A 26,484-nucleotide genomic window follows, 5' to 3' on the forward strand; every position below is an offset into this window, starting at 1 on the left:
AGTCCTGCCCATCCCTGAGCCAGGTTTCTGTAATTGCTATGATATCCCAGTCCCATGTTCCTAACCATGTCCTGAGTTAATCTGCCTTCCCTGTTAGGCCCCTTGCATTGAAATAAATTTATTAGTCCTACCTTGTCTCTGTCTGCCCTGACTGTTTGACTTGCTTCTGTTCTCAACTGTATCAGTCTCAGATTGACCTCTTTCCTCACTATTTCCTGGGTCCCACACCCCCACCTTACTAGTTTAAATCCTCCCGAGACGCTCCAGCAAATTTCCCTGCCAGTATGTTAGTCCCTTTCCAATTTAGGTGCAATCTGTCCTTCTTATATAGGTCATTTCTACCCTGAAAGAGATTCCAATCATCCAAAAATGTGAATCCTTCTTCTATACACCAGCTCCTCAGCCATGCATTCATCTGCTGTATCCTGAGCCCTCACTAGCTCATAGCACTGGGAGTAATCCAGATATTACTATTCTTGAGGACCTCCTTTTTAAATTCCTGTCTAACTCTCTGTAATCTCCCTTCAAAATCTCAACGTTTTCCCTTCCTATTTCATTGATTCCAATGTGGACAATTACCTCTTGCTGGCCTCTCTCCCCCGTGAGAACATTCTGCACCCTCTGAGACATCCTTGATCCTGGCACCAGTGAGGCAACACACCATTCTGATTTTTCGCTGCTGGCCACAGAAACGTCTATCTATACCTTGGACTAGAGAATCCCCTAAAACAATTGATCTCTTGGAACCCGATGTACCCTTGTTGCATTAGAGCCAGTCTTAATACCAGAAACTTGGCTGTTCGTGCTACGTTTCCCTGAGAATCCATCCCCTCTTACATTTTCCAAAACAGCATATTTGCTTGAAATGGGTATAGTCACAAAAGACTAGCTGCCTACCTCTCTTACCTTTCCTGGAGTTAACCCATCTATGTGACTGTAAAGTGATAACCATAGATAGATAAGTCTGCCTAGGTAGAAAACAACTGAGTGGATAGGGTCATTTATGCAGTTCCCATTCAGTTACTGAAAAAGCGAAACGAAAAAAGCAACACCTGGAGAAGCTTTAAAATCCCTTTTAATCACAATTTCTATACAAGAATGTTGCAAGTGTTTGGTAACAAGTAAAAGAAAAGTACGCTGTTTTTAAAACAATACTAGATTAGTAAATAGCATTTGATAGTATTTGATGGAAGAAACATATGCTGTTTAATAATCATTGGCTACAGCTTATCTCCAGCAACATTACATGTAAATTATCAAAAAATGTTATTCATGCAGAGTCTCCACTATCTCTGCACATACCTACAATTCCACTTTAACTTTGTTTGGCATTACTATACTTTTAAAAAGGCAGCCACCTCTTTGCTGGTTTTAACAAAAAAAACATTTAAAACAAAATATTTGCTGGTTGCACATTGAAACACTCACTAAGATTTTGACAGCTTTTACAAAACAGAGTGAACAACCTTTAAGCAATGTCAATGCAGAAAGGGTCCGTGTCGTAAGTCAGAGTTGACCAGAGTCAATAAAATGCAACAAGAATCACAAAGCTGATACTCCAAATGTGACTTCTTCTTGGTAGCTTTGTGCCTAAAATCAAATCCTTTTTGGATACCAGTTTCATTTTTGGTATTACATTAAGGCTGACTTACCCTCTTCCCATCTAGATTCCCCTTCTGCTATTCTGAACAAAAGAACTCAAGACTGGGATACAGTTCCACAAGCATCAGTCCATTTGGGCACTTCAAAGTAGTTATTTCTCTGATGGGAATTTTCAACGATTTTTGATTGTTGAGGCCATTACAGCAAACACGAACCTTAATCTTGTCCATCACCCACTGCCAGAAAATCAAAAATCAAGCATAATGAACAGGACCACCATCTCATTCTTTCCCCTCACCCTTGAGATTTCCCTGACCATGTGATAGAGAGATCAATTACAGGTCTGGTTGTGACCAGCTAACTCAAGGTACATGGGAAACTTGCTTGGATCTTCTGGTCTCATCCAAGGCAGGTGCATATACACATCTAGCCAAAAGAAAACTTTCCTTTAATAAATAATGGTGTGGATAAGTGATCCCATTGATGTCTATTAGTATTGTTGATCGCTGCAGTAATCTGATGAAAAATTATTACTTAACAGAATCCAGTCCAACAAGATGCATTTGAAATGCCTCCTTTCCATGTTTCTAAAGCAAGGTATTTCTGAAGGGGTAATTTTTTATTGGCTTGAAAACAGAGAGAAATTTAGTTTTTTTAAATTTCTAAGTGCATGAAATGCAGTTAGGATTATAGTCATGGCAAAAAAGTGAGATTTTACGTTTTGCATTGCAAAGCCCATTCTAAAATAAGACACACCTTCCGATTTAACTAGTATATTGTAATAATTGCTTTTTCTCATTCTTCCAGCTTTTTGGCAGATTATACCTTCTGATTCCTGCTGGCAGCACGAACTCATTCAGCCTGGTCTGTGCAGTATTTGCGACAAAATACCATCCACTTATAATATTCTGTACTATGAAGGTAGTGCATTATGCCCCACAATAGAACAGCATTCTACATTTTCCCTCCCCAGTCCAGAAAGGAAGGAAACAGTAAGCAAAGGGAAACATTCACACAAGATGTTTGTTGAGGGCCAAATTATCACTCTTATAAGCCATTCACGATGATACCTCAGCATGGATCTGAGAATGCTGATCAGTGGGTCACGCTAATAATATTAATGCAAAGTTCCTGAATTCAACTCTGCCACTGTAGCCAGTGAGTGAGTACAGGTAGAGAAGGGCAACTATCCCATCGGATCAGAAAGCTCGATTTAGGTAATTCCTTTCTGAAGACATCAAGAATATTGATGATGCTATGATTTTTCTCTTATTGCAGAGCAAATAAATTTCTTAAAAATGCAATGAATCTCAGTTCTATCAGCATCCCGTGACCCAGAGAACCATAAAGAGGAAGCCATAAACTTAGAAATATGGAGCAAAAAACTTAGAATAACAGTAGGGATGGTGGAGGGGTGTGGTGATGAGGTTACTAGCAGTTCCCCAGGTGTATTAATAGGATCAAAAAACATACAGATCAGGTTGTAGTATTATCCAAGTCAACAATAGCGTTTCAGAGATCTCTCGGGTCATAACTTTTCAATGGGATATACAATTTTCGCCCTTTTAAAAACAATCTAAGAGGAGTAAATACCAAGCATTGTGCTGTCGTGGTTTTATATGAAACAGGGATGAATATGTGCTGAAAAAGTGATAACTTACAAAAATGTATGTATAACACACAAACAAATAAAGCAGCCAGAAAACAAAAATAATCAAGTACAAAAATATAAATTTGCCTGTACAATAAAGAATTTGAGCAGTCAGGTGCAAGTTCACTATAAAGAGTGCTACAAATATCAGCTAAAGCATGTATAAAAAATACAGATTTAGTAACACACAACCAGTTTTCCTTCACTAGAAATAAAAGTGAAGGAAATCTGCATTTTAAAAAAATTTCAGTATACTGTCAAGACAGTACTGTAGATCATGTAACAACAACTACTTGAGTTTACCACATTGTAAATTAGGTACTTAACAAGTGTTATTACCAAACAAAATTCGTTACTGAGCCATACGAGCTATAAAGAGGTGATTCATAAAAAGCTTAGACAAGAGGTAGGTTTCATGGAATGTGGCTCTTTAAGGAGAGGGCATGTTCAAAGAGATTTAGGGAGGAAATTTCTGAGCTCAGGGCTTTGACAACAGAAGGCATGGTCACCAATGATGTAATAATTAAAATCAGAAAGCACAAGATTTGGAAGATTGCGGATATATTGGAGTTTTGTAAAATGAAGTTACAGAGTTGGACGGGTGAGTCTATAATGGGATTAAAAACAAAGATAAGAATTTAAAAATGAAGGATAGGGAGCCATGTTGGTCACTGTACCGAGGGATGATATGTGAATGGGCCATGTGATTTAGGATGCAGGTAGCACTAAATGATCTGCCTAGAAAGATGTTTAAGATTTTGTATTGATGGACAATTTTTAAAAGCCTGATGCTTACTAAAATTAAGAAAGCTGCTCAGTTCAGGGACAAGGCTTTGTTCTGTATTCAATCAGCCATGAATTTTTTAAATCACACTGCCAACATTTTCTTGTTCTCCAATTCCTATCCTCCAACTCTTAATCTTGAAAATCAACTCCCCGCTTTTGAAGTAGCAATTTATGCTGTACTTCCACAATACTTTTCTCGCACCTCACTGGCATTCCCATTCACCCTGTTTCAGCTGAGGCAGCAGAATCCAGTGGGATATCACTTCCCAGTACACAACAATTACATAACAGGTCAGACAAGGAAACTCTGGTTGTTTTTATCATGTCTACAAGTCTCAAAGATAACCTCAGTGCTCAACACATTGAATGCTGAGTATGACTGTGGCCATCTCTAACGGAGATGGTGAAATTATAGATTTGTCTTCAGCCGTTAAACAAGAATGAGTGTCAGACAGGGTCAATGGACAATCTACCAGATTGAATCCACAAGCTACTCAATCAAGCTTCTTGGGCTTTTTGTTTCTCTTTTCCGAACGAAAACAAAGGGAAACTTTTAAAACCAAATATTATTATTCCTGGTTTTACTAAAAACATTAGGTTCATTAGTTCATGTGGTGAAAGATTTAAAATTGCTCTAAATATTTGACACTTTTGAACTTTTCACAAAACAAAATTATTAATTTTGCAGACTGACCCCTGCAGTTTAGGCCACTGCTGTTCAAATCATGCCAATGTTATTGCTGTGTAAATAAAGTGATTTGCAAGGTGACTTTACAAATAGGATACACTTGGGGTTATTTTGGATATGGTTCGTCTGTAATTTCAGTAATGCCAAAGCCTATCCTGATAAGTGCGAAAATAGCTGATCAGTAAGATCAGAGTTAAAGGAGGTCATTGGATACTATTTAATCTCTTCACTATGATTTCGTAGTTTGTGTTAAATTGAGTGGTGTGTTCAAATGTATGGTGTTCAAAGTTAAAAATCACACAACACCAGGTTATAGTCCAACAGGTTTATTTGAAAGCTAGGGCTTTCAAGTTAGCCTGTTGGACTATAACCTGGTGTTGTGTGATTTTTAACTTTGTCCACCCAAGTCCAAAACCAGCTCCTCCACATCAAATGTATGGTGTTTTCTTTGGTTGCTTTTATTTTCTGAACACTTTGGGGGTAACGTTCCAATCTCTCTTCTATATCTTTGTCAAGCTGTTTTATGTGCATGAGCATAATTTCATTACTTACCACACGAAATCCCAATCAGCCTGATACTGGCCTTACTTAATAACAATGTGTGTACATTCTACCCTGTACAACTCAGCTAAATGCTGACTAACTAAGCTATTGTGACTGCTCAAGAGTATTTTGGGGTTACTCTGGGACCCCAAAAGATTCTTTCATGGTTTTAGACTGCAGGGCCACGGTGACTGTTCCGCTTCAGAGGATATCAAAAAATACAGAAATTAGGAAAATAATTTAAACTAAAATGTAACAATTTTAAAACAGGATAACAAGAAAGATTTTGATGTGAATAATATAAATATGTTCAAGGAAAAATTAGATGTTAGAAAGGTTTGAGGAATACAATGTTAAAGCTGGAATATAAAGAGGCTTACTGGACTTGAGAATTATGGTACTAGGAACGGGGGGGAGAAGGGGGGGGGGGAATAAAAATCATTATGTTTTACATTACAATGGTTTTCACCAAAGCTATTCACAAGAGCATAAAGCTCAACAAATGTGTGGTCACTGTGGATTTGATAATATGACTGCTAATATCAGTAATACAAGTATGCCATAACAACAGGGGAGAAAACAAATTAAACAAAAACAGAGTAAGACTGAATCACAGCAGCATAGGTATCATATGGTCCTTTTAGAAGAGTGATGGGAAAATTCAGCGAATCCATGCTCCCAGAGGATAGCTACACAGAATGTGAGTCAGAGAGTTGGAAATTGTATTCTTATTACCAATCCATAGTGCATTCAATTATGGTTTCCTTGCTGGGAGTGCTGGACTACTGAGTTAACCTTATAGTACCTTTTCAATATAATGTTTTAGTATTTGAAAATTGTAGATTTTTAAGTGTAAAATGATATAAAGTAGAATTCCATATCTTTTGTAAGATCTCTAAGTCTATGATCTGTTGTTGAACGTATAACTCATATTCTCACATTAACATTAGTCCAGGTAAAGTAGCTCCTTTCAAAAAGATGTGCATTAGTTTGTCAAAGGCGATGTAAAGGATAGGAGAGTTAAAAAAGATCCGACAGCATTGCCTGGTACTTCTCACACAGCAATTCACACCTTGAGATTTCTTGAACCATTAGTATCCTTTCCTTATGCTTTTGATTCAGTGTGATCCGCATCAATATATTCTAACTCATCAAGGACAAACAATGGCCTTGCAGAGCTGGAGTTAGCATTTTCTAGTGGTATAGAGTTATTATTGCTATTCTTCTCAACTGAACCTTCACTCACAACAGCAGTAAGCGGGAGGTCAACATTGCTGACTGCAGCTTCTAATTGAGGGGGCTTAGGTGATGGTGGTTTCTCTTCTAATTGTTGCACTGAGTTGCTAGGAAGGGCTGTTGGCATTCTTCTTGTATTTCCATTCCTTGATGGACGTAAAGGCAAGGGCACATGACCTTTATAAAGATTCCATGCTAGGAGAAGTATGAACATCATGACAAAAAGTACCAGGAAACCCTTTAATGTAAATTCAGTCTGAAGGTAACTCCGTGTCATAGACAAGTTACCCACACGAACATTATTGCCTGCAGAGATTGGCACAATGGAAATTGCAGGTTTATCATCAGTAAGTGCTTCAGTTGGAATTGGTTGTTGACCCATGTGAGATCTGTGCACAGAATGGAGGAGGTATCTTGCCGTGACTTGCCCAAATGATTTCCCAGCCACTGTTTCAACAGATCTGCAATCATATTGTCCTTCATCTGCTACAGAAACATTAAATATTAATAGCCCACCAGTGAAGTAGAGATATTTTGTATTTGTTGCTGGAATCACACTAGTATTTCGTAACCATTGAATGTGAGCCAAGTTAGATGTCGACTGGCAATCCAACACAAGACTGTTTCCAGGAATAATGTTTCGGATTTCTGTTTTCAATTCTTCTGAACAAATAAAAGCAGTACGTGTTAACAATAAAAATAATATCACTGTTGAAATACTTAGATTTTTAAAAATATTGAAGACTACTGTACATTTTAACAGACATTTGCCAAATAGACAATAGGTGCAGGAATAGGCCATTCTGCCCTTCGTGCCTGCACCACCATTCAACTTGATCATGGCTGATCATCCTTAATCAGTATCCTGTTCCTGCCTTATCTCCATAACTCTTGATTCCACAAGCCTTAAGAGCTCTATCTAACTCTTTCTTAAATGAATCCAGAGATTGGGCCTCCACTGCCCTCTGGGGCAGAGCATTCCACGCAGCCACCACTCTCTGGGTGAAGATGTTTCTCCTCATCTCTGTCCTAAATGGTCTACCCTGTATTTTCAAGCTGTGTCCTCTGGTTCGGCACTCACCCATCAGCGGAAACATGTTTCCTGCCTCCAGAGTGTCCAATCCTTTAATAACCTTATATGTCTCAATTAGATCCCCTCTCAGTCTTCTAAACTCAAGGGGAAACAAGCCCAGTCGCTCCAGTCTTTCAGTGTAAGGTAATCCCGCCATTCCAGGAATTGACCTCGTGAACCTACGCTGCATTCCCTCAATAGCCAGAATGTCTTTCCTCAAATCTGGAGACCAGAACTGCACACAGTACTCCAGGTGTGGTCTCACCAAGGCCCTGTACAGCTGCAGAAGAACCTCTTTGCTTCCATATTCAATCCCTCTTGTTATAAAGGCCAGCATGCTATTAGCCTTCTTCACTACATGTGTACCTGCATGCTTACCTTCATTGACTGGTGTACAAGAACACCCAGATCTCTCTGTACTGCCCCTTTACCTAAATTGATTCCATTTAGGTAGTAATCTGCCTTCCTGTTCTTGCCACCAAAGTGGATAACCATACATTTATCCACATTAAACTGCATCTGACCACTCACCTAACTTGTTCAGGTCACCCTGTAATCTCCTAACATCCTCAACACATTTCACCCTGCCACCCAGCTTAGTATCATCAACAAATTTGCTAATGTTATTACTAATACCATCTTCTATATCATTAACATATATTGTAAAAAAGCTGCGGTCCCAGTACTGATCCCTGCGGTACCCCACTGGTCACTGCCTGCCAGTCTGAAATGGAGCCGTTTATCACTACTCTTTGTTTCCTATCAGCCAACCAACTTTCAATCCAAGTTAGTACTTTGCCCCCAATACCATGAGCCCTAATTTTGCTCACTAACCTCCTATGTGGGACTTTATCAAAAGCTTTCTGAAAGTCCAGGTACACTACATCTACTGGATCACCCTTGTCCATCTTCAGAGTTACATCCTCAAAAAATTCCAGAAGATTAGTCAAGCATGATTTCCCCTTCATAAATCCATGCTGACTCTGACCTATCCTGTTACTACTATCCAGATGTGTCGTGATTTCATCCTTTATAATAGACTCCAGCATCTTTCCCACCACTATGGTCAGACGAACTGGTCTATAATTTCCTGCTTTCTCTCTCCCACCTTTCTTAAAAAGTGGTACAACATTAGCCACCCTCCAATCCGCAGGAACTGATCCCGAATCTATCGAACTCTGGAAAATAATCACCAAAGCATCCATGATCTCTCGAGCCACCTCCTTCAGTACCCTGGGATTCCAGCAACAAATACAAATCGATTTTTTGAATATGCAGTTTTCAACAGGTGAGCATTATAAGGCCATTGGGCCACTGCGTGCAGCTTAAATGTTCTTCCCAGTGAAGGGCCGCTAATTGACAATCTGCAGGAGAAAACCTGTCCAATTCTCTTTTCTTAGCCCAATGGTTGTGAAGCTATTCATACTATTTCAACTTTATATTAGGCTTAAGAAGTTGGCAATTCAGTTTCTACAACTTTGTTCAATTTGGGATTGTTTCAAATGCACTATGTGGTGCTGGAAAAACACAGCAGGCCAGGCAGCATCCGAGGAGCAGGAGAATCAATGTTTCGGGCATAAGCCCTTCTTCAGGAATCCTGAAGAAGAGCTTATGCCTGAAACATCGATTCTCCTGCTCCTCGGATGCTGCAGGCCTGCTGTGTTTTTCCAGCACCACATTTTTCAACTCTGGTACTCCAGCATCTGCAGTCCTCACTTTCTCCAAATTGAACAATCCCAAGAAGCAATAAAATAATTAGAACTATATCTAAGTCAGTCAGAAAAACAGCTTAAAAAGTTGTACAGCTAAATGATACTGTTCGTTCTGAAAATTAAATTCATTTATTCACTCACATGTCTGACAACTGCTTGCAGACATACTGATGAATTTATTTCCAGTTAGTGGTGAAATTGTACAATATATTTAATCTTATTCACATACTGCCTTACTGTGCATTAGCACAGGAATAGATAATTCAGCTTCTCAAGACTGCTCCAACCTATAACATCATGGCTGACCTGCCCCAAGCCTCAACTCCTCTTTCTTACCAGTTCATCATAGCCCTCAACTCCCCAATATTTCAAAAATCTATCCACCTCCGCTTTAAATTACTTTCAGTGGTCCAGCTACAACTCTCTGGGGGTTCAGAATTCTAGATATTCACTACTCAGAAAAGAAATTCCCTTGTCTTTGGTTTTAAAACAAGTGTCCCTTATTCAGTAACTATGTCCTCTACTTCAAGAGTCCCCCATTAGTGGAAAATCTTTTCAACATTTCCTTTGTCAAGTCCCCTCAGGATCTTCTATGTTTCAATAAGACTTCCTTCTTCTAAATGCTAATGAATAAAGGCATAACCTGTTTCATCATTCTTGATAACCCCTTCATCAATGGAAACAGTCCAATGACCTGGTTGGTCAGTGGAAGGAATTAATTTGATTGGTGGCAGGGAACAGCAGAAGGGAGGGGGAGGGGCTGGGAAGAGAGGTTATTTGAAATTGGAGAGCTCAATGTTGAGTCCTCCAGGCTGTAGGCTGCCCAGTGGAAGATGAGGTGTTGTTCCTCCAATTTGCACTGTGGTTCATTTTGGCAATGGAGGAGGCCAAGGATGATCATGTCAGAAAGGGAGTGGTTGGAGGAATTGAAGTGGGCGGTCCAGATGAAACAGGTAGACCTGCCTTTCTTCCAACCTAGTTTACTGCATCAGGTGCTCCTGGTGTGGTTTTCTCTACATCGGGGAGACTGAATGTAAACTCATGAAATGGTTCACTGAGCATCACAGCTGGGCCAGCAAGGGCTGACCAGACCACCCAGTCACTGTTCATTTTAATTCCTCTTCTCACTCTCTTTCCGACATGACCATCCTTGGCCTCCTCCATTGCCATAACAAACCACTGAACAATTTGGAGGAACAACACCTCATTTTTTGCCTGGGAGCCTATAGCCCAAAGGACTCAACATAGAGTTGTCCAATTTCAAATAACCTCCCTTCCCATCCCCGGATTCCCTTACAGCTCCTCCCCCTCCCTTCCACTGCTCCCTGCCACCAACTGGATTCATTCTTCCAACTGACCAACCATGACATTCCCTCTACCGTCTTCACCTATCCCCACTTCACCACCCTACCCCCAGCAGTCCCTTTAACTGTAGCTCCCCCAAAGCTCACTCCCAGTCCTGAAGAAGGGTTACACCCAAAACGCCGACTTCTCCACCTCCTGATGCTGCCTGGCCTGCTGTGTTCTTCCAGCCTCCTGGCCTGTCTATTTGGATTCCAGCATCTGCAATCTTTTTGCCTCTAACCAGTGTTTAAAGACCAGCATTTATTAAACTCAAAGTAGCATCATTGTCACAACTTTGACAAATGCCATACTGCACAGAATAAGTTATGATGACATAGATAATCAACATACAAAACGCCCAGATTTAAACTCAGCCACAAATTAAACATACGCTGTAGGTTTGTTGACTTAAAAAATCCCAAATTTCAGCAATGCAGTCACAGCAAGCCATGTAAATCAATAACTGGCAGAAGTAAAGATCCTATCTTCCACCTACTCTAGTCCAAAGCCATCCCCAACGCTGAGGAATGCTTTCCTTTGCCTTGACCCACACTCCAGAACTAACCTTTTTAAATACTGCCCCTCAAACTCTAATCCACTTTCATGGTTCTTGGTAAAACCTTTTTGTCAAACATTTCATCACTCTCCTTCATATCTCTTTGACAGGCCTTGTATCCTTTCTTAATTACAGCTATGCAAAATATTTTGAGATATTTATCAATATTAGATTAAATTCCCATCAGTATGGAAAGAGACCCTTCGACCCAACAAGTCCACACCAACCCTCCGAAGACTAACCCACCTTAGACCCATTCCCCTGTTCTATTTTTACTCCTGACAAATTCATCCAACACAATGGGCAATTGAGCATGGCCAATTCACCTGAGCTGCACACCTTTGGATTTGCCCTTGTTTTCTGTGCACTACTTTATCATAAATTGTTGTAGGCACTTCTGATTTAGTGCAATATCTCCACTATCCAGCAGAGGGGACAAATGTGTAGTTTAAGGTTAATTCTCCAGGCATTGATTCTCCTGTCAAAGATCAGCTTTCGATTTGGCAATGGTCTATTGGTTAAGGAACTATATTAGAAATTTTGACTGCTACTGACAAGAGCCCACTACTCTCTAGATTTAGAGAGAAGATCTAGTTGAGATTTATAAGGTGCAAAAGGGGATTGACAGATTTCTAGTAGTCAGGATGTTTCCTCTTGTGGGGCAATCTAAAATAAAAGATCATAGTTTTAGGATAAGAGTAGCAGATTTAAAGCCAATGAGGGGAAATTAATTCCTTCAAAGGGTTGTAAATGAGGGGCAACTTTTTCCACAAGAGGATGGTTCTTATGTGGAATGTACTGCCAGGCGAAGTGGTAGATGCAAGTACAGATATAACATTTAAAAGACATTTTAGTTAGGTACACAAATCAAAAAGGTTTAGAGGGGTATTGGCCAAATGCAAGCAAGTTGGACTAATTCAGGTTGGGAAACGTGGTCGGTATGGATGAACTGGACTGAAGGGTTTGTTTTGTGCTGTATGACTCTATGACTGATCCTTATGGCATTCCACTTGTTACATCTTTCTATGTGTTAGAGTGAGATCCTTTCTTTTAAAAGAGGCCATTCAGTCCACTGAGTCTACATCAAACTCCTGAAGTGCATCCAACCTAGATCCTGTCCCACTACCCAATCTCTAATCCCACATCATCATGGCTAAATCACCTAACCTCATATCCCTGGACACTATGGGGCCATTTAACATGGTCAATCGACCTGACCTGCACATCTTTGAACTGTGGGGAGAAAGCAGAGGACCTGGAGGAAACCCAGACTGACATGGGGAGAATTTGCAAACTCCACACCGTCACTCAAGGCTGGAATTAAACCCAGGGTCCTTGTGCTAACCACTGAGCCACCATACCATCTATTTTGTAACAACTTTTCATATGACACCTTATTGAATGCCTTCTGAGAATCCAAATACACATCTACTGATGCTGTTTTATCAAATCTCTTCGTTGTATCCTCAAAGAACTCTAGCAAATTTTATCAAATGTGATTTCGCCTTTCACAAAAGCATGTGCTCTCTGTTTGTGTTTACCTTTTCTAAACATCCTACTATTCCTTAATAATGAAGGTGCATTTCCCATTTTACACGTTAGGCGAACTGGCCTACAGTTTCTTGCTGTCTCCCTCTCAACTTGAACAGGGCATCACATTAGTTTTCCAATCTGCTAAAATCCTTCAGGAATCCAGTGAGTCTGGAATATTTCAACCAATGCCTTCACTATATCTCCAGTCACTTCCTTTAAACTCTTGGATACAGGCCATTAAGCCTTGGTGATTTGTCTGCCTTCAGTCCCATTATTTTGTCGAATACACTACTCCTCGTGATACAGTTACAGGACTTTTTCTCCCATTAGCACCTTGCTTATCTGATGTCTTTGGATGATTAGACCATAAGACCATAAGACATAGGAGTGGAAGTAAGGCCATTCGGCCCATCGAGTCCACTCCGCCATTCAATCATGGCTGATGCGCATTTCAGCTCCACTTACCAGCGTTCTCCCCGTAGCCCTTAATTCCTCGAGACAACAAGAATCTATCAATCTCGGCCTTGAAGACATTTAGCGTCCCGGCTTCCACTGCACTCCGTGGCAATGAATTCCACAGGCCCACCACTCTCTGGCTGAAGAAATGTCTCCGCATTTCTGTTCTGAAATGACCCCCTCTAATTCTAAGGCTGTTTCCACGGGTCCTAGTCTCCTCGTTTAACTGAAACAATTTCCTAGCATCCACCTTTTCCAAGCCATGTATTATTTTGTACGTCTCTATTAAGTCTCCCCTTAATCTTCTAAACTCCAACGAATACAATCCCAGTATCCTCAGCCGTTCCTCATATGTTAGACCTGTCATTCCAGGGATCATCCGTGTGAATCTCCGCTGGACACGTTCCAGTGCCAGTATGTCCTTCCTGAGGTGTGGGGACCAAAACTGGACACAGTACTCCAAATGGGGCCTAACCAGAGCTTTATAAAGTCTTAGTAGTACATCTCTGCTTTTATATTCCAACCCTCTTGAGATAAGAGACAACATTGCATTCGCTTTCTTAATCACGGACTCAACCTGCATGTTTACCTTTAGAGAATCCTCGACTAGCACTCCCAGATCCCTTTGTGCTTTGGCTTTATTAATTTTCTCACCATTTAGAAAGTAGTCTATGCTTTTATTCTTTTTGCCAAAGTGCAAGACCTCGCACTTGCTCACGTTAAATTCCATCAGCCATTTCCTGGACCACTCTCCCAACCTGTCAAGATCCTTCTGTAGCCTCCCCACTTCCTCAATACTACCTGCCTGTCCACCTAACTTCGTATCATCGGCAAACTTCGCTAGAATGCCCCCGGTTCCCTCATCCAAATCGTTAATATACAATGCGAACAGCTGTGGCCCCAGCACCGAACCCTGTGGGACACCGCTCGTCACCGGCTTCCATTCTGAAAAAGAACCTCTTATCCCAACTCTCTGCCTTCTGTTAGACAGCCAATCCTCAATCCATCCCAGCAGCTCACCTCGAACACCATGGGCCCTCACCTTGCTCAGCAGCCTCCCGTGTGGCACCTTATCAAAGGCCTTTTGAAAGTCTAGATAGACCACATCCACTGGGTTTCCCTGGTCTAACCTACTTGTTACCTCTTCAAAAAATTCCAACAGGTTTGTCAGGCATGACCTCCCTTTACTAAATCCATGTTGACTTGTTCTAATCAGACTCTGCTCTTCCAAGAATTTAGAAACCTCATCCTTAATGATGGATTCTAGAATTTTACCAACAACTGAGGTTAAGCTGATTGGCCTATAATTTTCCATCTTTAGCCTTGATCCTTTCTTGAACAAGGGGGTTACAACAGCCATCTTCCAATCATCCGGGACCTTTCCTGACTCCAGTGACTCTTGAAAGATCTCAACCAATGCCTCTGCTATTTCCTCAGCCACCTCTCTCAGAACTCTAGGGTGTATCCCATCGGGGCCAGGAGATTTATCAATTTTAAGACTTTTTAACTTTTCTAGCACTATCTCTTTCGTAATGGCAACCATACTCAACTCAGCCCCGTGACACCCTTTAATTTTTGGGATATTACTCATGTCTTCCACTGTGAAGACTGACGCAAAGTACTTGTTAAGTTCTCCTGCTATTTCCTTATCTCCCATCACTAGGCTTCCTGCATCAGTTTGAAGTGGCCCAATGTCTACTTTTGCCTGTCGTTTGTTTCTTATGTACTGAAAGAAACCTTTACCATTATTTCTAATATTACTGGCTAGCCTACCTTCATATTTGATCCTCTCCTTTCTTATTACACTCTTTGTTATCCTCTGTTTGCTTTTGTATCCTTCCCAATCTTCTGATTTCCCACTGTTCTTAGCCACTTTATAGGATCTCTCTTTTTCTTTAATACATTTCCTGACTTCCTTTGTCAGCCAAGGTTGTCTAATCCCTCCCCGGTTAATCTTTCTTTTCTTGGGAATGAACCTCTGTACGGTGTCCTCAATTATACCTACAAACTCCTGCCATTTTTGCTCTACTGTCTTCCCGGTTAGCCTCTGCTTCCAGTCTATTTTAGTCAGTTCCTCTCTCATGCCCTCATAATTACCTTTATTCAACTGTAACACCATTACATCCGATTTTGCCTTCTCCCTTTCAAACTCCAGACTGAACTCTATCATATTATGGTCGCTACTTCCTAAGGGTTCCCTTACTTTAAGATCTTTTATAGAGTCTGGTTCATTGCAAAGCACTAGGTCCAGAATAGCCTGCTCTCTTGTGGGCTCCATGACAAGCTGTTCCAAAAAGCCATCCTGTAAGCATTCTATGAATTCCCTTTCTTTAGATCCACTAACAACATTATTTACCCAGTCCACCTGCATATTGAAGTCTCCCATGATCAATGTAACCTTGCCTTTCTGACATGCCTTCTCTATTTCCCGGTACATGTTGCGTCCCTGGTCCTGACCACTGTTAGGAGGTCTATACACAACTCCAATTATGTTTTTTTTTGCCTTTGTGGTTCCTCAATTCCACCCACACAGACTCCACATCATCCGACGCTATGTCATTCAATACCATAGATTTAATTTTGTTCTTAACTAACAAGGCAACCCCACCCCCTCTGCCCACCTCTCTGTCTTTTCGATAAATTGAAAAACCATGGAGGTTTAACTGCCAGTCCTGACCCCCATGTAACCAAGTCTCTGTGATGCCTACTACATCATAATCATTCACTATTATCTGTGCATTGCATTCAATTACCATCTGTTATTCTGTACACAGGAAGTTATGTTCACCAAAGGCACAGCATTACGAAATAAGCAGCACAATATATCAAAACATTAAATTTTTGAGGGAAACGAGAAGAGTGCAAACGATTACTGAAACTGTAAATAAGGAAATCATACCATGGGTGGAGCATTCTGAAGGATCTCCGTTCTCTATGTTTTGAATTAAGTTCCTAAGGAATGTAAACGTAAACATTAAAATGGACCAAAGACTATTATTTGTTGGTGCAAATATATCTTAGGTAGATGAATCAAAATTGTGCAGCAAACTGTCCTGGCCAAATTAGCATGATACATTTAAACTTTAGCCTTATGGGTACTCATATTGTTGCATAGTTTACTTACAGAACACCAGTTTTTTTCTTTGAAATGTCAATACAATGCCTTGTATTTTTGTCCCATGCACAGTAAGGGTCTCTTGCCAGCACACAGTCCCAACAATTAACATACTGTGTGCAAACAGCCACAGGCACTTGTACAACTTGTGATGGAGATCCAATGTATAACTGACCCTATCAGAGAAAAAATACAATTACAAAATTGATGAAATATATAAAGAAATGTATGTTAAAAGTGAAAAAAATCACTTGTTTTACCCTTTGCGAAGAAAGCTGTAGGTTTTCAACTGGTTCTGCGGAAATAAACAGCTGCACCTGCTCAATAATAAATGTTTCTGTCTTCAAACTGAGTGTCTTATGCAGGTATCCACTGTCTGAAAAAGAGTATATTAACTTTTTGATCAACAGTTTTATGAAAACCGAAACAACAATATTGTGCAAGATATACAATTATAAATTCTCACGTATTTTTTCCAGAAACCAATTAATTTACCCTACTGATACAAATATGGAAATTGTTTAAAACTACAATGAGGAGGAATTAGAATGTAATGCATTAGGAAGCCACTGTCTAGTCTTTGGTTTGGTCCATTTCATGGGGTGAAACTTTCTTCTTTCTCCTTGTTATAAAGGATCTATATGAAATGATGCTGAGTATTAACTCCAATTCCTTTTTGGTTGGTGATACGATTTGAAAGCTCACTAAACTTGTGGTGATCAATTCACCATATTCACCATTTTTAACAAAACATGTAATAAAACAAATGTTGCACCTTTTGAAACTAGTGTAAAAATATGTCTCAAACCTATCAGCAACCTACCAGAGCCAGGTGAAAAGTTTCAAAAGAATTTTGCAATCAAACTGTTAGAAAATGCAAATCTGCTGTGTACACTGTCAATGGATCTGTTAAATGAAAAAGTTCTTTTTCTGTTACTGTGGACCCATTTATTAAGAACAAACTAATTTTTTTGATTTTATCAAAATTAGAAGACTAGAAGAGAGAAAAGAATTGACAAATCTCTATGAATTGGCTTCTGTGCAGTGTTACGACATGTGGTAAACACTCCTGCTTAATTTAAAACAGCAACGCAGAAAAGATTTATCCTGTGCAGTAATCTGTGAAAATTTGAGAGGCCAAGCACTATGTAAAGTAAAAATTAACAACTTTATTTCTTATCAGTGTAACAGAGGATAATTAATTAACAACTATTTACAAGTCCGCCCTTTAACCTATCTTTTACCTTACCGTTCTACAATACTTGTCTGATAAAACCCCTGATTAAGATTTACAAAACGTCTTATCTCAAAACTAGGCAGCTTTCAGTTTTCTCTGTATTCCTGTCTTCTTCAGGATTCTGCTTCACAGGTTACTGATCGATAAAGGTACCTTTAAGAGAGCTATTTTTCAGACAGTCTTTACATGCTGCTATCTTGGCAGTTCTCTCAACTGTTCAATTTCCCCAGTCTTATACCGCCCAAAGCTTTGGATTATGTCATTGGCTTTTAAGATCGTCAATATACTGGATCCAAACTGGATTGGAGTTTGGCATATGTTTTGGGGTATATTTAGACTGATTGGCTGAATTCAAATCTGTTTTTGTCTCCAGGCAACTAACTACCCCAGTAGCTGGACCACATGTTTACATTACATCTTATTGAGAACACTTGGTACTGTCTCTACTATCTTTTTTACTCTCTTAAAGGTACAGCACACCTACATTGTCATAACAGCAGTGACTCTTGCCTCGCTCATGCCATTCCCTTTGCAGTTTCCAGACAGATTAAATGAACATTTCACATCTTTAACTTAGAGTTATACAGTATGGAAACAGACCCTTTAGTCCAATTCATCCATGTAAACTGACATCCCAATCTGACCTAGTCCTATTTGCCAGCTTTTGGCCTATTTCCCTCTAAACCCTTCCTAGTCATATACCCTTTTAAATGTCATAATTTTACCAGCCTCCATCACTTCCCTGTTCCAAACAGGCACCACAATACAGCCCCCTTACATTCAATTGCTCATTTCAAATGGATCTATTAAGTTGAAAGCTGAACACATTTGGAAGTTGCTGCACGCTCAATGCATCTGCAATTGCAATTTCAGCCCTCTTTGATAGCCATGCACACCTCAATTGTTTTGTGAAAAATGCCAACTAGAAGCTAAACAAAATCAAATTCTTCAGTGAGCATGCTCATCATTACCAGATTTCCCCAGAAAACTTTGAAAGAAGATGATCACTGTTATTCCAATCCCAGTATTGCACATGTAAAATCATTGAGATATACCAGAATAAACTGAAACAGAAGTAGTAACAAATGGCAGGCGATTTTTCTTGTATCATTGAACAAATGACCCCTCAGCTTCAGGTCACAAGAATCCTGACACTAAACTATATCCAGAGGATGAGAATAGAAGTCACATTTATCACTTTGAAAAGTGTTTGGAGGAAGCCAAAGAAGTTGCCAGGAGTGAAAGTAAGTTGTGGGAAAGGCTGGCCTTGTGTTTTGGCATTTGTGAAAATAAGAACAAAATAAAACAAAAAAAAAGTCCTTCAGCCTTTGTCCCTTGTGTATTGATATTTTCCAGAGGCCCCATCTATTGGACCCTTCTTCACTTCATGCTCTCAAAGGTTCCTAATATCCTTCATAGCAACTAATGTCCCACACCTAACAACTTTTGTCTTTTCACCTTCCAAAGCAATTTAACCACTATCTACTATGGCTTTAACATCCAAACTGGAGATCAAATAAAGGTCTTAAATATATATGAGTGAACTATTTTTATAAAAAGCCTTAATAATCCATTCACTGCATTTAACTTCCTTGAATTCCATATTAAAAACATTTTGCATTCATGGACACACTTTAAGGACTTTACAAGCACATAGAGCTTGATTACCTCAGAAGAAGCAAATTCACCTTGAAGCCATATCCCATCAAAAAGCACATCTAATTGGAGTACAGAGATTCTAAACAACTACTTCATATTTACCCAAAATATGAAATACTTCATGCTACAAATGAAAATTCACAATACTTAAATGAGGCATTTTCAAATTCAAGGAAGATTAAATGTTTCCATTTACAATTAAGACAAACTTGAGAGACATGGACAAAACAGCTGAACTCAGGAGGGGAGGCAACAGTGACTGCCCTTGTCATCGAGGCAGCATTTGACTGAGTATGGCATCCAGGAGACTTGGCAAATTTGAAGTCCATTGGATTTTAGTTAATACTCTCCATTGATTGGAGTCATACCCAGCACAAAGGAATATGGCTGTGTTTTGAGGTGATTAGTCATCTCATCTCTCAGATATTGCTGCAAGAGTTGCTGAGGGCAGATATTTCTGAATCAACTATCAATATATTATGAACTTCTACTGCACCACAAGGTCCTCCAGAGTTCTTCAGGGTAGTATCCTAGGCCCAAGCATTTTCAGCTATTTCATCAATGTCCTTCCCTCCATCATGAGGTTACAGGGGGTTGCTAAGAAATACACAATGTTTCATACCATTCTCAACTCCTCAGATACTGAAGCAGTCTGTGCCACTATGCTGGAAGACCTGGAAAAATCCAGGCTTGGGAGGAAAGTGACATGTAATATTTATGTCAAACAGATGCCAGGCCATTTCCAATATAAATCCAAACAATCCCTTGATATTCAATGGCATGATTATTGCTGAATGTCCCACTATTCAAACCTATGAGTTATAACTGACCTGAAACTAAACTGGACCAGCCTTAGTAACACTGCAGCTACACAGCAGGTCAGCTAGGAACTAACACAGTTATCTCAGCTCTTGACTCTCCAAAGCTTGTCTACCAGCCACAAGTAAGGAGTTTAATGGAATATTTTCTTCCTGCCTGGAGGAGTAGTAACAACAACCCACAAGAAACTGAACTCTGTTGAGGACAGAGCAGCCTGCAAGGTCGAAGTGGGTACGGCAGATGCTGGAGATTAGAGTCAAGATTAGAGTGGTGCTGGAAAAGCACAACAGGTCAGGCAGCATCCGAGGAGTAGGAAAATTAATGTTTTGGGCAAAAGCCCTTCATCAAGAAGCCTGCATGGTGTATCCTATCCACTGATGATATGGAAATAAACTGGTTTCATTGAGACTTGAAGAAAGGGTACCCCAATTAGACAATGCAAAGTGAGTTTCAATCTATATCTTAGTCATTCTATGCTTGTCTTAGGCATGCTTAATGCTTAAAATAGAGTTTTAAGAATGCAAAAATATTTAATTCTCTAGCATTTATGTCTCGTATCTTAGTGGACGCAAGCACAGCCAGCTGGGAGGCGAGTTACTTCCTTAATGTTACTTTATCTTCAAGATATTCAATCTCCCCAAATACCACAGCTTGATTTACTCACATAAATCACTCCCCTGCAGTTCAATGTTAGCTAACCATTGTAATTGGTTGTATGTCGGATATAATGCAATGTTTCTCTAGTTATTCTGCACATTTTCTTTATAATTTAGTTTCTGAGCCTGTAAGCCTCACTTTCTCAAGAGCCAATTGTCCATATATAATGGCCCTTTTCTCTTAGTCCTGTCAAAGAACAGTAAAAATGTAATACAAATATACATTGTATGAAACAGAGGTTCTCAACAGTGTAGTATGTGCATAAAAATATTTTACCCGTTCCCAGAAAAATTATATCATATTCTTTTTGATTGGCAGCAACAACTCTATCCACAACAATTTGGGTGTACTTTGTTGCCTCTTTAATTAACTTTGGTTCATTGTTGATAGGGGTAACGACATCATCCATCAAAGGATGTTCCCTTACAAACTGGAGTGTCGTGTCTGGCAGATCTAGAGAACTCTTGAATCCATTTGAACGAATATTATTGTTGATACACTTTGAGAAAAGAAAACTGTATTAGCTGGGCTTTCAAATTTAATGCATACTGAACTTCCTGGAGATAACATGTATGAACTTTATTCATTAAACAAAGAAAAATCCACTATTGTCAGATATATTTCTTTTTGTCAATATATAATTTTCTTGCTTCCTCTCCCAAATGTTAGTATGCAAGCCAGAGGTTAGTTTCACAGGTGTCAACAGATTCCACTGCAGGAGCCTAGATGGTGACATTTGGCTGGCTATTTGGCTGTGAAACCAACATAACTGGGCACAAATCTTGATCTCACCAAACAGTCACATATTTCAGCCAAATATGAGGAGTTACTGGCCAGTATTCAGGAGTTATCACGATGGCCGCTAGGCATATAGAACAGCCCTTTGCTCATTTCATGACCAGACCTGCAACTTTCATGGTTTGTAGAATTTTTTTTGAGGGGGGGGGAAACTCTGCTAAAATGATGAAAATGCTTTCATGAAATTATTAATTGTTTGGAGCCTAGCCAAGTTGCATAAACCACAAAGTTCAAATCACTCAACTGGAAAATCACTGAGGTACACTTTATTGAAACTGGATGTGATGAGTATGAGAATCAAAAGGTGCCTTTATTAAAGGATATCCTAAAAGACTCCTCACTGTCAAAAATTTTTTAAAACTTCCCTGATCTATACACGAGTAGCTAATTTCAGCTGAATGAATGGCTGGGGAAATAAAAATAAGCTACTGCACATAGAGCGGAATAAAAACCATCATAATTGCAGTTCCTGATATCTATTTAGTGCCCCTAAACAAAATCCTAACAGAATGTGCCAGAATTTGGATTTATCTTCATAGAATAACACCGACTTAGGACTTGCAGTTAGCAAAGCTTATGGTGGAGCTGAGGGCAGTTCCATGACTAATGAAACTATAGACCCAGCATGAATCAGTACCTTTTAGAGAAGAAGAAAAGAAACAGGGGAAGAAACTACATGTCATGATGATTCAAAGCCAGAGTCAATTTTATCATCTGAATAGCCTTGTAGTGAAATGAAACCATTACTGACAGAATTTTTTAAAAAGCTGCATGGAAAGCACAGAGATGTACTGCAGTTCTAGGTTACTTTGAAAATTTGCTGGCTTTTAAAAACAAAAGATTTAATACTTACAGCTCCAGGACGAGGACTGGGGACTGTTCCTCTGTACATCACCCATTTCATTTCAGATTGTTCTACCATTACATGTGACTTGTATTTCCCTTCATTGAACACTTCCTGAATTTTTTCCATACTGAAGGCACAAATTGCAGAAATGTCCTGTTTTCCCCTATGCAAATAAGAATTTTGAATTATTGCTTTTTTAATAGGACAAAATTAACAAATGCTGATACAGACATATATATATTCCCCTGGATTATAAACGTTTCCTTTCCTCCTGTTGTGGCCAAACAAGTGGCTGCCAGTTTTGTGGACATCCTTGCATATCCAGCATCGTGCTCATTGGTCACGAGACGACCCACAGAAAACAATGATATCACAGTTTGGAGACACAAAAAACAAAAGGTCACAGTTACTGATAGACTGTTTTCAATTATTAAATCAAACTTATTTTCTTCTCTAAATTCTTCTCAGTAACTCGGTGTGGGCATCATCTGCTTCCGTGCTGTATGACTATGACTCTAAATAGAACCATTGAATCCCTAGTGTGGAAACAGGCCATTTGGACCAACAAGTCTACCAACCCTCCGAAGAGTATCCCACCCAGACTTATTTCCTTACCCTATTATTCGACATTTCCCCTAATTAATGCACATAACCTACACATCCCTGAAAACTACGGGCAATTTAGCAAGGACAACCCACCTAACCTGCACATCTTTGGATTCTCAGTTCCTTGAATCTGCTTGGCCAATCAATAGGATCACGGCTGACCCTCTAGCTCAATGACATAATCTTGCTTTCTCCCCTTACCCCTACACATTTCTTTCTTGAATATATTCAGTGACTTGCTCTCCTCAGCCATTGTGGTAGAGAATCGCATTGGTTCATTTGAGATGAAGAAATGTGTCCTCATCTCAGTCCTAAATGATCTAACAACTTGAGATGTGTCCCATGGTTCTGGACTCTCTATCCAGGGGAAACATCCTCCCTGAATCTAGTCTGACCAGCTATGTTAGAATTTTAAACATTTCAATCAGATCCCCTTTCATCCTTCTAAGTTCTCGTGAATACAAGGCCAGTCGAACCAATCTCTCCTCAAAGCTCATCCTGCCATCCCTCTATCAGCCTAGTGAACCTTCACTACACTGCCTCTTATAAGAAATATATCAACACTTAGGTTGGGAGATCACAGCTGCACTCAATACTCTAGGAGTGGTATCATCAAGGCCTGTAAAACTACAGTGAGATATCTGAACTCAAATTAGATTAGATTACTTACAGTATGGAAACAGGCCCTTCGGCCCAACAAGTCCACACCGCCCCGCCGAAGCGCAACCCACCCATACCCCTACATTTACCCCTTAGCTAACACTACGGGCAATTTAGCATGGCCAATTCACCTGACCTGCACATCTTTGGACTGTGGGAGGAAACCGGAGCATCCAGAGGAAACCCACGCAGACACGGGGAGAACGTGCAAACTCCACACAGTCAGTCGCCTGAGGCGGGAACTGAACCCGGGTCTCTGGCGCTGTGAGGCAGCAGTGCTAACCACTGTGCCACCGTGCCGCCCACAATTCTTTTACAATGAAGCCCAACACAGCACTTGCCTCCCTAACTGCTCCCTGTACCTGCCTGTCTGCTTTAACTGACTGGTGTACAAGGATCCCTTTGTACCTCCATACTTATTAATATATCACCATTTAAATAATGCTCTGCCTTTCTGTTTTTCACACCAAAGTATATAACTTTGCATTTAGCCATGTTGTACTGCATTAGGTTTGCCCACTCACTCATCTTATCTAACCACCTTAAAGCCTCTTCCCTCCTCACAATCCCATCCATTTTTGTCAAATCAGCAAAATTGGAAATTTTGAATTTGGTTCTTTCCTGCAGGTCATTTACGTATTGTAAATAGCTGGGGTCCATGCACTGATCATTCCCATAACCCACTAGCTACTGCCACTTCAAGTAAGACCCATTTATAAGACGTTTATATACACTGTATACAAGATCTTAGTTGGGCCACACTTGGAGTACTGTATGCAGTCCTGGTCACCATTCTACAGGAAGGATGTGGAGGCCCTGAAGAGGTTGCAAAAGAGGTCTAGCAGGATGTTGCCCTGATTAGTGTGTATTGGCTATAAGGAGAAGTTGGATAAACGTGGATTGTTTTCACTGGAGCATCAAAGGCTGAGGAGTGACCTGAAAGAAATATATAAAATTATGAGTGGCATGGATAGGGTGGATAGTCAGAGTCTTTATCCCAGGCTGGAAATGACAAATAGTAGAGGGTGTATGTTTAAAGGTGAGAGGAGAAAAGTTTGAGGGAGGTGTTTTTTTTCCCCACAGAGAGTGGTCGGTGCCTGGAACCTGTTGCCAGGCTAGGTGGTAGAAGGAGAAACATTAGCAAAGTTTAAGAGGCATTTAGACAGACACATGCACAGACAGGGAATAGAGGGATACAGACCATGTGTAGGCAGATGGGACTAGTTTAGAATGGCATCATGGCTGGCACAGGCATGGTGAGCTGAGGGATCTGTTCCTGTACTGTGCTGTTCTATGTTTCCTTCTCTCTGTCCTGTCTATCAACCAATTCTCGAGTACAGGAACAGATCCCTCAGCTCACCATGTCTGTGCCAGCCATGGTGCCATTTTAAACTAGTCCATTAGTCTACCATTGGGAATCTTATCAAATGCCTTACTAAAATCCATGTATATGACATCAACAGCCCTTCCTTCATCTTCATCAACTTGGTCACTTCCTTGAAGAACTAGATTAGATTAGATTAGATTACATTACATTACAGTGTGGAAACAGCCCTTCGGCCCAACAAGTCCACACCAACCCGCCGAAGCGCAACCCACCCATACCCTTACATTTACCCCTTACTTAACACTATGGGGATTTTAGCATGGCCAATTCACCTGACCTGCACATCTTTGGACTGTGGGAGGAAACCGGAGCACCCGGAGGAAACCCACGCAGACATGGGGAGAATGTGCAGACTCCACACAGTTAGTCGCCTGAGGCGGGAATTGAACCCGGGTCTCAGGCGCTGTGAGGCAGCAGTGCTAACCACTGTGCCACCGTCCTGCCCACCAACTCTATTAAATTGGTAAGGCACGATCTCCCCCGCACAAAACCATGTTTCCTATCACTGATAAGCCCATTCTTTTCTAAATATAAATAGATCCTATCCCTCAGTACCTTCTCCAGAAACTTTCCCACCACTGACGTCAGGCTCACTGGTCTGTAATTGCCTAGAAAATCCCTACTACCCTTCTTGTACAGGGGGACAACAGGAGCAAACCTCCAGTCTTTCGGCAACTCACCTGTATTTAAGGATGCCACAAAGATATCTGTCAGGGCCCCAGATATTTCCTCTCTTGCCTCCCTCAGCAACCTGGGATAGATCCCATCTGATCCAGGGGATTTGTCCACCTTAACAACCTCTAGCCTACCCAACACATCTTTCCTACTTAAGTCAATGTGATCCAGACTAATCAAACTTCTATCTCTAATCTCAACATTCATCGTGTTCCTCTCCTCAATGAACACTAATGCAAAGTAATCATTCAGAATCTCACCCATTTGCTCAGGTTCAACACACAGCCTTCTTTCATTATTCTTTAGTGGACGAATCCTTTCTCTGGTTACCCGCTTGCTTCTTATATAAGAATAAAATGCTTTGGGATTCTCCTTAATTCTGCTCACTAAAGCTATTTCATGACCCCTTTTCGCCCGCTTGATTCCTCGTTTAAGAGGAATATTCAGCTTCCTATTAGCCAGATATTGAGAATTCGGCATGGAAGTCAGAGCAGATATCTTGTCACTTGCTCAAAAGGACCTCACCTGTAGGATACCAGGCACCAAAATTTCAGGGCAAGCTGCATGGTAATGGCCACATGCACCTTACATTCACACATATTTGCATCCAACATGTGCCAGCCTCTAAGAACCCTCTTGACACATCTCAGATTCACTTACAGAATATTTCTGCACTTCATTGCTGTAGTTCAGGTCACGTGAGCAACGTTCATGCTGCAAAGTAACCCTGTGCTCAGGGATTTGCACCCAACTCATGGACTGGACCAGGCTATATCTCCAGTCTATTCACTAACTATTTCCTCTCCCACACGGTCAACAATGCCCTCTAGCACATCTCCTCCACT

General features: G+C 40.4%; 1 protein-coding gene across 1 annotated transcript in view; it reads right to left on the reverse strand.

Annotated features, from left to right (window-relative positions):
• Positions 1–1,063: 1,063 nt before the first annotated feature.
• The window catches only part of LOC122565425 (semaphorin-4E-like), a 117,486-nt gene continuing 92,065 nt past the window's right edge, over positions 1,064–26,484 (reverse strand). The window contains exons 10-15 of the mRNA XM_087975981.1: positions 22,318–22,474; positions 20,943–21,165; positions 16,555–16,670; positions 16,304–16,470; positions 16,079–16,131; positions 1,064–7,169 (exon numbers count right to left, since the gene is read on the reverse strand). Coding sequence (XP_087832107.1) covers positions 6,376–7,169; positions 16,079–16,131; positions 16,304–16,470; positions 16,555–16,670; positions 20,943–21,165; positions 22,318–22,474 — 1,510 coding nt within the window. The 3' untranslated portion in view covers positions 1,064–6,375. The remainder of the gene's footprint in view (positions 7,170–16,078; positions 16,132–16,303; positions 16,471–16,554; positions 16,671–20,942; positions 21,166–22,317; positions 22,475–26,484) is intronic.

This window comes from Chiloscyllium plagiosum, unplaced genomic scaffold, assembly GCF_037043375.1.
Source record: "Chiloscyllium plagiosum isolate Xiang-an unplaced genomic scaffold, Cpla_swu_hap1 HiC_scaffold_28, whole genome shotgun sequence".
Lineage (NCBI taxonomy): Eukaryota > Metazoa > Chordata > Chondrichthyes > Orectolobiformes > Hemiscylliidae > Chiloscyllium > Chiloscyllium plagiosum.